The sequence below is a fragment of the Colletes latitarsis genome, chromosome 2, assembly GCF_051014445.1.
Source record: "Colletes latitarsis isolate SP2378_abdomen chromosome 2, iyColLati1, whole genome shotgun sequence".
In the NCBI taxonomy this organism is placed as follows: Eukaryota; Metazoa; Arthropoda; class Insecta; order Hymenoptera; family Colletidae; genus Colletes; species Colletes latitarsis.
This window is the reverse complement of record NC_135135.1, coordinates 24,113,017-24,125,163: the sequence shown is the minus strand read 5'-3', so window position 1 is coordinate 24,125,163 and position 12,147 is coordinate 24,113,017. Positions and strand designations below refer to the sequence as shown.

General features: G+C 49.4%; 1 protein-coding gene across 1 annotated transcript in view; it reads right to left on the bottom strand.

The window, feature by feature from the left end:
- Positions 1 to 2,413, bottom strand: part of LOC143351630 (uncharacterized) — a 146,520-nt gene extending 144,107 nt beyond the window's left edge. The window contains exon 1 of the mRNA XM_076783406.1: positions 1,445 to 2,413. Coding sequence (XP_076639521.1) covers positions 1,445 to 1,676 — 232 coding nt within the window. The 5' untranslated portion in view covers positions 1,677 to 2,413. The remainder of the gene's footprint in view (positions 1 to 1,444) is intronic.
- Positions 2,414 to 12,147: the final 9,734 nt, after the last annotated feature.

Below are 12,147 nucleotides of genomic sequence, written 5' to 3'. Positions count from 1 at the left end.
GAACCATTGGACGTTTGAAAATTTATTCGATAAAAGCTGGACCTGTAAAATGTAGTCGGCGCCAGGGGGATTTCTCGCAAAAATCCGTGCACCGAACAACGCGTTAAACAAGAAGTTACGTAAAGATTCCACTGGATGAATATAATCCGAAAATAATGTCATATATACGAAATAGTGTCGGGAGGTTCTAAAATGTTATTTTCGATCGTCTTGTCTGTTATATTAAGCGAACCGTGACGAAAACAAAACACAACGCGGCGATTCCAGGCGTTATGGACCACTGGTAGATCAGCACCGATCTTCCGCTAACGTATAAATAGCGCATTTTTTAAATCGTACCACGGTTCTTTCATTCCAGTTGTATAGCGTAAAGCTACCCGTATATTTTTATCGCGAGTTTAGTGCCGGTTATAAATATAAAAATAGTGGCTAAACGATTGATGGTGCAATCGGGGAAATTCGTTTAAACGCGAGCGACTGTATCGAGTTAAATTTCTGTGGTAAGATAAGAAACACGAATAACGGCAACAATCGCGAGTCCCTTTTTAGACTGTGACGCTTTTAAAACGCGAGTAAAAATGTACAATTCAACGGAGAAATTTTCCAAATATTTGTTGCGACACTGAAAAAAGAATTAAATAGTAATACATAAAAAAAATTTAATTGCACTGAACATGTGCGTGGATGTGCTTGATCAGATAAAGGTCGTTAAAGTTTGTATTGTGTTTGCTTAAAATAGAGCAACGGTACTCCCTCGCTTCAAGTCGAAAAATCGGATCCATCGTGTGGCGAAGGTCGGTTCACGTTCTTAACGCTATACATACTCTATTCCGCGCAATTCCATTGGTCGTTAACACTCACGATCGTAATTTTTATGATCTTTTTGTTTCGCGACAATCTGTTTATTTGTTACTGATAAATAAATAATTATTCTTCGAATCCTATAAAGTGTGTACGTCTGATGCTTTATATAAATTTCTACTTAAGCTACGAAACTAGTTGTTGTCGGTGAAGATCCAGAATATTAGCGAGGCAGCGAACGCGTTAAAAAGGTGAAAGAAAGACTATTGATAGAAGGGCGATCGTTTCCCTTGGAGGGGGAAAGATCGGACGAGTGTAGTACGCGTGTCGTATAGTCGCGTTCGAGCGCAGAAGCTGTCGAGACGGGAGAAGAGAGAATAAGACGGAGGGAGGCAGGGCGAAGGGAGGCCCGGAGAAAGTGGCCGCACGGTTAGAATAGTTAAAAATAACCCGACCAAGGGTCCTGCGTCGAGCTTCGGTTCCTGTAAACACGCCCGTGGGGAGAGGCATGGCAAAAGGAGCAAGAGAGAGGCCGGTGGCTGCGTATCCGGCACACGGGGAACGACACCGAGAGGGGGAGTCGAAACCGCGAGGCCAGAAAGGGTCGGCCGAGCAAATAGGGAGTGAATTTTGCGGTACTCACGTGGTTCCATAGAGGTGTCTTGACTCGGTGGTGGCAACTGCGTGGTCGTCGACGTGCTCGTGGTCGATGGCGTCGACGTGGACGAGCCTTTGGGCTGCGGCACCGTGACCTTGACCTGTTCTTCGCTGCTTTCGGCCTCCGCGTCCTCGGTCCGCGCCTCCTCCGGGCTCGGGCGTGTCCTTACGCTTCCAGCTCCCGGCTCCTCATCTTCAGGATACGACCACGATGACATCGGCCCGGCGACTGTTGTCGTGGTCCACTCGACGACACCACCACCACCACCACCTATGATCTCACCACTACCGTCCCCCGCGACCGCGAACCTACCCCCGTTTTTAACCGAAACACCTGATGCTGCTGCTGCTGCTGCTGCTTCTCCTCCTTCGTCCTTCGACTTCCTGTTGCGCCTCCCGTTCGACGCGGTCCCACCGCCGAGCGGACGATAGGGCACAGTGGTCCGCGTTACCGGTGCTGTCGTCGTCGTCGTCGCCGTGATAGAGGAGTCCTCGACTCCCTCGACCAGCCTGGAGAATCCCGTCCAGTACGGTTCCAGGCGATCTACCGTCGATCCCTGATCGTCCAGCAAGCTCGCCGTGACCTGCCGTCGCCTCGACTTGGTCCTCCCGCGAGCCAGGCCTCCTCCCGCTTCGCCCGACGCGGCCGAAGATGAGTCCTTCGTCCCGACGGCACCGATCGTCGTCGGGTCCTGGCGAAACAACGATCGAGTCCCGTCCCGATCGTCCGCTAGTTCGGGAATCAACGACGCCACGTGGCGATCCAGTTCTGGGCGCGGGCGCAGGCTGGAAAAATGCCGGGTGGCGAACCGGAACGCGGCCCCCGACGGCGAACGGTCCGGCGATCGAGGCGGAAGACGAGGAGGCGCAGCGTCGAGGGACACGTACGTATCGGACACCACCGACGCAGCCGTCGTCGTGCGCGTTTGATTGCCGAGGACAGCGACGACGAGAAGAAGCAGGGGCAAGCCCACCCCCGCCCCCGTGGTGGCCCCCACAACCCCCGGCCCTACCACGAAAACTCGCGAGGCCGTCCAGTCCAGCTGGTTGTAGGCCGACCTTCCGCTGCTCCCTCGTCCTCCTCTTCCTCCAGGTTCCTATTTCTCTCCTCCCTGGGATTACCAGCCGCCTCTTCCTCCCCCTCTTCGAGATCTACATCCAACCTCCCGTCGACGCCGGTGTTCCCCGTTGCGCCTGGTCCCGTACACTGGTGCGGTGGTTTCCGCCTCTCGCAACCACCCGATGATTCCGGCCGTCTCTTTTTCTTCTTCCTCTTCGTCGTCGCGACAACTGGTCCACCCGCGAGATTACGGTCTCGCATTTATCCCGTCGCGCGTCGAACGTTTATCCCGAGGTGCGCGCCCCCCGCGGACTCCACCGACGAAATCGCTGCCACGCGATCGCGTTCCGCCATCATCGCGAGCGCCGCTGGCCGATCACGCGCGCGATCGACGGACGATCCACCGCGATAACAACCGCCCCGAACACTCGCCCTTGCATCTCCTCCGCCGACGGCAGACCTCACCACGCCCGTACCCGCGACCCTCCTCGACTGCTTCTCGCCACCGACCTCGCGGGAGAGATCACGACCACCGTCTGGAAACAAACAATATGCCGCGTTAAGGAGGGTTAGGCTCGACCAAATCGATCTTTTCCCCCCTTTTTTACATAGAGTTACTCTCCCTCTCGTATTCATAATATTCACTACCTGATTCACTATAAATGAAAAGAAACTTGTTTGTTACAACTATGTTACTCCTATTCACAAAGTGGTTTTTCAAAATGTCTATCTGTTTTAATATCAACGGCCAAGTATAATGCCCAATTACACAATCGATAGAGAAGAATAAAGACCAGTGCTCCACTGTCGAGAACCGGTGTCTTCAACGTGACACCGTGACCGTTTGTTTGTAATGTATTCATACACAAACCCTTAAATATCTCAACGTAAGACCAATTCGTAAGAAACAGGTTTTCTTTTTCATATAGCGTGGGAGTAACCGTGCATGCGTTTTGAAATATACGATCTAAATTCTTCTATAGGAACAATTATAAAGAAAAGCAAAATGTGCACACAGAGAAAGTATGGCAAGCAAGATGGAGGTTCAGCGAGCGAAGCTGTTTTACAACCTAAAAACATCAATCAAGCGAGCTCTATTGAGAGGTACCATTATTACACAAGGGAAGAACACCGATCAAGTCGTAAGGGGATCAGGATACAGGAAAATAACAATAATGCTATTAACTTTATTGCCTCCACCCTAATATACTGCCTCTTGCCGCGCAATCTACCTGTGGCTCTTACTCTCGCCCAACTACTGTTTTTGTGTGTTCGCAAATTAAAAAGATACGATCCAGAGAAAGAACGAAATAGTTTTTTTCGTAAATCCTCTTCCCCCTCTTTAGTGATCCTAGACGACCTTGAACAGGTAGATGCTTCCGTTAGAAGATAAATAAAAAAATACAAAGTATCGTTTGAAAAAAATTAACGACCTTGAAATGTCTTTAGTACTTCCACCTGGAGCACGAATAAAACCTCGCCACAATATGTCCCCCATGAAACCAAACAACTTCTGCTACAAACATTCTCTTCGATCTTTAAAAATAAACGAGTTATCCAGGTGACCTGTTTTAAGTGTCTCATCTTGAATGTATCGAAAACTGGTAGGGTCGATCTAGTGCAGCTTCCAATTTAAACCTCGCATACGTATCGTTAAAAAAAATGTATTTAACAAATTTGGCACCTTTAAAAAATGATATACACTTCGACCTATTTATAAAAATAAGTAGGAAAAGTGGAATGTGTTTAAGCTACCAAAAGACAAATTCGTTTGCACCCGTTTCCAAAAGAGGAAAACTGTTTATAATGCACTGCACTCAGATTTCGAAAGGTAAAATATATTTGTTAAAAAAGAGGAATTCGGATTAAAGTCGTGCGGAATGAAAAATAATGCGAAAAGCGTTCGAACGATGTGAAAAATTCCAAACAAGTCGGCCGATAAACAAGAGAAGACGATGTGAGAGACGAAGAGAGACAGAGTCCACGCAGCATGCACTGTCTTATTCTGGTCCATGGTCTCATGCTTCCTACAACTTCCTAAAATACGAGCCCCCAGGAAATAGTTGGCGAACAGATTTCGAGCGATTCGTTTCGTTCTATGTTCTACCCCTTCCTCTATCTCTCTCCTTCTTTCGCGCTTTGTCTCCTTTCCTCGTACATGACAATATACGATATAACGAACAACAATGTCCAACACACGGTTACCCTCCCCTGCGACGCGCGTTCACGTACGACATAAAAATGAAAATGTTGCCCCGCGGAACGCTCACTCGAGATTCGAGTGGTCCTAGGCGAGTCGTACCACGCGTTGCGTGAATTTATTATTTATACCAGTGCTTCTCAAACTTTTCAAAGTGAGAACCAAATCACGCGGTGAACAGTTATTCGCGACCCACGATAAGATTTCCAATGAAAATGACACATCTTTCTTGTATTCAAACATGTAAGAAAAGTCAAAGAAGCGAAAACAAAATTAACAATATAATACTGAGTCTAAACCTTGTCGATAAGTCGTGCAGCTCAGCGACCCACTTTTTGGTCACGACCCATAGGTTGAGAAACACTGATTTACACCCGAGCATCGGTGACCCGCAGGTCCGTTTTCTGGGGCCCTTTTACCCGAGACCCCGGCCAGTACGCTTGCCGAGAAATAATTATTCGAACTGCACAGACGACGATACTCGAGATAAATGACGATCGATATTTGCGATGACGCTGATAAAAGGAAAAACATAGACGTCGATCGATAACGCGCTAAACGCAAACAAATCAGGCCGATAGAGGTGTAAAGTGCAAAGTTGTGGAAAATTATACGATTCAAATGACATCTGTCTGCGAATCCGAACGATCACTATGCTTCCTCTAACGGTAAACAATTTTTATTCGATTCGCAAAGGGGCTTGCAAAGTATGAATCGAAACACATTTTTCAGGATTTATTATCATTTTTAATACTAAATAACGTTTCAACCCTTAGCATGCAATCATTTTCAAATTCAAATAAACATATTCGTTTAACTACTTGCAAATTTCCTGTATAAAATTCTATTACTAAATAAAATTTAAATTAATAAACACCAAGGTAGACGGGAATGAAAATCGCGTAACGTTGTTTTGAAATCAAGAGGAACGAAGGAAAGAATTTTTCTAACATTTATTTGCCACGTACGTGGACTTCCATTAAGCGCGGCATCGGAGGAAGAGGAATCGCGAAAATCCTATTTTTATGAACGCTCTCGTCGGGTATGAATAGTTTCTGCCCACCTCTTCGTCACAGACACCGTCTCCTAGAGTACGCCAACATAGAACCGCGTAAGAGGAAATGGAAAGGTGGACGAGAACAGACAGAGTGGTCTGTTTCTACTGTCCACACTCTCCTAATGCAAAACTCGTGTAGCATCGATAGACGTCGTGGGTCGCGACACCCATGACTGGTCGACAGTCGTGTTTTGCGGTATTTATTCAGCGTACTCCAACGAACAGGAAATCACGAACAACAGTAAAAGAGGCTACGCCACGCCACGCCACGCCGCGACAGACCGGCGAATATTTGTTTACGCAGAAAACGCGAATCCCGCTAATTATAGTCACAGAGTCGAAGGGAGGAAACGGCGAAGACACTATTTTTACGAGTCTCCCGCCAGAATATCGTCGGACGTCTGCCTCCGTCTGACCGCAACAAAGTCAACGCACGATGAACGCAAGACGATATAACCTTACCGCTTCTTCTCGTACCCACGAACAAAATTACTATTTTCATTTCTTTATTAAACACACTCCGTATCTACGTGAAATATATACAACTGTACAACAACGTTTCACCGAGAAGTACCGCAGGCGCCATATTGAAAGTCGCGATATTCCGTGTATCCGTCGAATCGATAGATCGCAACGACTGTAAATAAACGATCGATCGAACGAAAAGATGCATGCTATGTGAGGTATTAAATGATAGAATTATTGTTAATAAAGCAGTTTGTATTTTTAGATGTATTTAATTCAATAACAATAACAACAGTCGAAGACACTGGATAGGTTACAGGGGGGGATTTCGGACGCGTCAGCTAACGCACGATCCTCGCAATTTTTCACGGAAAGTGAGGTTAGAATACGACACGAGCGCTCGCTTAGCCGGTGTCGTGCGCGCGTGTCAGCGAGTGGGAATTCGCTGTTTTCATGAGGAAAAATGTGCGCGGCACGCGTGCTGACGTTCTATTTTCGAATGAAAGGCGCGATCAGGGGACAAGAACGAAAGAGAGATGCAGAAACCGGGAGAGAAAGGGAGCGAAAGAGAGAACGGAGTGACGCGGATAGAACGAAAAGCGAATGGAGGGAGCGTACACGCGGGACAAAGACCGAGGGAAGAAGCGAACAAGACGGACGTAGGAACAAACTGTGAGGGAAAAGCGTGGAACAGAAAGCGAGAAAGCGACGCAGCGAGAGCAACAACATTGTACAAAAACGAAGACAGATTGCGATGCATCTATATGCGTATGTGTGTGAGAGCGAGCGAGACAGAGGGAGGAGAGTGTGTGCATATACTCTTTGAATACACGACGGTAGAAGGCGGACAGAAACGGAGAGCGAAAGGGATGCAGTGAGAAAAAGAGACGGAGAGCATGCTGCCGTTGTAGTGTGGACACCGGTGAGGAACTCTGACTCGTCTCGTGCTAGGCGGCCATGCTGGGTCTCTCTCGCGTTCCGAGAATGGGTACCCTTTACGTACACGGTGAAAACTCGCGAATCCACTCGCAGAAAATTTCGTCGTCGCGCCCGTAGCCGTATCGCGGTTTCGCGAAACGGTCGGAAGTAATCGCGCGTCGCGATCGTTCGACGATCGACGCGTAAAAAGAAAAACAAAAAGGTACGAGCAAGAGAGGAAAAAAAATGGAAAAAGAAAACGGTAAAACACGCGAACCGGGAATCAAACGAGAAGGAAAACCACGACCGCGACGACGACGACGACGACGACGCGCGCGAGACGAGGCCGGCGGTACGGAAAAAGACGAAAAAGAAACGAAAGGAGTAAAAGTAAAAAAAAAAGAGACTAAAGCGTGCGAGAAAAAGAAAGGAGAGAAGCACACGCACCGTGTTGACCACCACGCGTTCGCCGTTCGGGATGAAGGGAGGGGGCACCTCTGATCACGAGCACGAACAGCGTATATACGCAGTACACGTAAAACTACGCGCGGCAACGACACACACGACGAGTGCACGCGTCTTCGCGGCGGCTCCGTGTTTTCCACCGTGTGTACCGTGTCGATGCAGGCTTTTCCTTTCTCGGCATGGACGCGACAGCAGCCACGCCAAGACGAATGAGTAGAAATGAAGCGGATCGAGCGTGATTCGTACAGCGAACGACCGGAGCTCGAAGCGAGCGAGCCGAAGATCCGTGGAGCAAGCGGTGCTGCCTATCGGATGGCACTGCGTTCAGCGCCGCGGTGCGCGACCCCCGTCGGCCTTCATCGTCTTTCCTCGTCGCGCCTCGTCTCGTCTCGGCGACGCTCGTCACTTTTCGCCCCTTTCCGTCCCGCGAGTTCTACCGCCGCGTCTCACGCCGGTTCCGCACGTCTATGCTACCTAACTTCACCCGTCTTGCTTCTCTTCTCTTCGTGATCTCGCCGATCCTCTAACCCCTTCTTCCGTGTGCAACACCCTCTCGCTCTCTCCTTCTCTCGCCACCGCCGCTGCCTCCGTCGTTTCTCCATCTCGCCGCCATCGCCCACTGTCACCACCACCACCGCCGCAGCCGCCTCCGCCGCCACCATCGTCACAGCTGCTGTCGTCACCCGCAGTCGTCGTAGCAGTCATAGTCGACGAGTGCTGTCGCGAAAACCGTCCGGTTTTATGGCACTCGCTGGCCCCGGTTCAACCTGACGACTCGATCGCGCGAATCGCGTTCCCCCGTTGCGATCCCTACCTTCTTTTTCCCTCCAATACGCGCCACTTACATTCACGACCCCTGTCGTTTCCAGTTTTACTTTCCGACCTACAACGAACGAAATTTCCGAAAAAATACGTTTCGAGATCGCCCGATCACATTATTATTATTAAGAATGAAATTCGTTATTGTATACGTATACAGTGTACGTCAAGACTAATGGATGTTAATAAAACTTTATATTTCAACCCTTCTCTCATCAATTGATCCATGGATAATGATGTTACCTCTTATAGTTTTATTGTTCCCCTAATACATAGGACGTTTTAAGCATGGTTGTATAAAGTGCAGTTTCAAATGAAAAAAATTGAAAAGAAATTCTTTCACATTTTTGTTTTTACTTTGACGAATTGTAATCTGGGATCCAGGATATGCTTAATAGAGCCATTGAAGCCTATTAGCGACGCTCGGATCGATGAATCGATGCCGAAGCAAAGTGTGAGACGCAAAGCTATGCGGATGTCGATAATTGATCGTTGTTTTGTGTTAAACTCCCTAACAAACTATGGCCTCTCAACATCGTCGGGAATACTTGGGACGCTCGTTTCCAGAAATTCTGGAAAAACCTTTCAAGTAAATTTTGGAGCATGAGTGGGGGAGGGGGGAGAGGGTTACAGAGATAAATAATATGTACTTAAAAGTGGGTCATGAGCCAAAAAAGGTTGAGATACACTGTCCTAGACAATCGAACGACCGAATCCGAGATTCTCCAATACAGACGAACCTATGCATATTTGGCACATCACTCACGGCACGTTCCGTTGAATCACCCTTTCGGTCTCAAGCACGCGCAGCAGACGTAACAGGACACATGCCGGCCGTACAACCGAATTTCGATACGTCACTGCCTCTGGCACGCCGATACCTTGAAATCGAACCGCTTGTGGGTCACGTTGTTTCGTTTCCCACATGATTTCACGGCTAGGAAAAGAAACACGGTGCACCAGGTCAGCGATAATGATTCGTTGGAACGATCAACCCTTTGCAACGCGAAGACTACATTAGGCGACCACCTACAACATCCCCAATTTTCATTTCTTTTATATTAACGTCTTTACTGTACTCTAAAGAAAAAGATGAAGTGGGTGAAGTTCAGAAACATAAAGTTAATAGTCGAACGGACGGTTTTTCGTTTCCAACGAGCTCTTTCCACCCCGTCGAGAAAGTGGCGAGCATCGACGTCACGGACTCGCTGTTCCTCATTTAGAAACGAGGACGTCAGAATCGTTCAGTCGACCAGTTTTCAATAATTTGTCACGTAACGATTTTATGACGCCTCCTGGGCGAGAGACGCTTCTGCCAGAAGCTCAGCGAGATGCTGGAAATTTTACAGGATTCCTCGCGGCAGCTTATCGATCTGAAAACCGGTACCTGCACGGCTGACCTGGAACTACGGTTTTCTGACGCTTTCTCGATACACCCGACCCTTCGGACCCGTCCATGCCGTAAATACGTAACATCGTTCGGATTTAAGCCCTTCGTGCCCATACCTAGATGCAACGAACATTACGTCTGAACATATTCGAGCTTTTTCTCGATTTTTCTATACTTTCCTCGTTGGACGTTCTAAAAGAACGATCGAGAAGCGCACGAAATTATTCATCCCTCGTTAAGCATCGTTGCTTTGATCGTATATGCGATCGTAATTGATCGTTGTTTAAGGAGTGACGTACGAACGGTTGTTTATCTTTTATTTGAAATTTTTGCGTAGATAAGAATCGTTCCCATCTCCGACTCGCGCCTAGTCATACACACGTGACTGGGTACGCGCGACGCCTACGTCGTCAGCGTCCGCAGACTCTCGCCAAACGTCTCGTTGCCGCTACCGTTGCCCCGCTACTGTACACAGCGAATCTTATCTGCGCGATAAGAGGTCTTCGATCTCGTCGAGGCGGTCGTATCGTTAACGGAACGCTCGCGTAACGAGGAGGATCGACGACAGACACGGTCGCTAGTCATCGACCAGGAGGGAAACGTCGATCCGAGAACGAGCCTCGTCGGCGAAAGGCGAAACACGCAGGCTGATAGGCGTATAGATACAGCTACCAAGCAGCCTGGCGGGGGTGGGGTGAGTAGGGGGAAAGACACCGAGAGGAGGGAAGAAAATGCAAAAATGCACTTTTACGCGGCGCTCGGACACCGGCATTCCACGGACATACTTGGAACCGGACACCGAGTTCGTGGAATCGGGACGGTCACTCGAGAACTATGCTATTTAAAGAAAGGCACACCGTGGAGTACCCCGTTTACCGTTACCATCAACCTCTCCGTCGACCTTTTGCCCGTCGTGGTCGGCGTCGTCGACACACCGAGAGCCGTGTCGCAATCGAGCACCATGCTTAAACCCCCCCTAGTGAGAACCTATGCTAACTCGCGATAATTATTGGATCGTGACACTATTACTTCCCGTTTACCAATCAGATTCACGCTACGAATCTTGTGGAATTTATCGACGAATAAGAACCGTGGATCTCTATTTAAAGTAGGTTATTCTATGCGTCAAGAATAGGGTATCGAAACAGGAGCAAACAGAATCAGAGATAGCGAAGAACGAACCGGGGAAACAATAACAGCGGAAAGGGTTAATTTTGTCCCCGACCGTAATCGTCGAAATACGCGAGAAGATGGCGTCGAGTGCCCCCGAGAGCCGCCAGCGCCCTCCGTGCCCCGAGCACTGCCCGCCGCACCCGATCACCGTAACCGTGAATCGTCGCTTCGATGGAAATTCGCCCGTTGCTGGTCCACGAGCCGCGGCCAACGACAGCGTCATTATTTTCGCCGGAACGACCGTGGCAGATTAGACGTATCGGTCGCCGCTATCGGAACCGATTGGAATATTTTTCTCTCGCATCCTCCCGTCGCGCGGAGATACGCTCGTTCGCCGACGATTGCGTGTACACGGAGAGAAAACAAGAGCGCCGTCGATGCCCGGGGGGCGCGGGGAACGGATAGATGTCCCCCCGTTCGAGCAAAGGGGACGAGGGGGAGGGGGAGAACGGTAAGAAAAATAGGGAACGTCGGCGGATCGTGAGATAGGCAGAAACACCGAACGCCGTGGAGGGAATTTCGTGGGGACGAAAAAAATGGCGACAAAGCATAAGAAAGAGGAGAGGAGGAAGACGCGGAGAGATGCGAGGCGCGATGAGAAGGAGCGAACGTAGTAAAAGGAGGTGGAGCAGAGAAACGGTCGACCAGGGGAGAATAGGGGGGACGTTTAAAAGAACCTCAAAGAGCATAAAGACCAAGTGATAATCGGTCAGAGACCCTCTACAGGGGCCAGACGGCTATGCACTCGGTTGGAGTGCCAGGGCAGACAACGGACAGACGTACGGACGTGCACAGGGACGAACGGACAGACCGAAGCAACCAGAACACATTGTGATGGCCTGCGGCACAGGCCTGCTCTCTTTCCTCCTCTCCGTTCCCTCGCCCCTCCGCCCTTCCGCCCCTCCCCCTCCTAACCCCCTTCTGCATCGCTCTTCTGGTACAGTGCAGGCCATTGCCATTCACCGACGCGTCTCCGTCTCTCGTTTTCCAACCCGTGGCCTCTCCGGCTCTTTCCTCCGTGCTCCTCTCTCATCCCGGTTCTCTCCTCTCCTCGTTTCTTCCTCGCCACTTTTTTTTTTTTTTACCTCCCCTCCCTCCTTTTCGCCATTTCGCCTCGACGCGCTCTCTTATCTCTCGGCCGT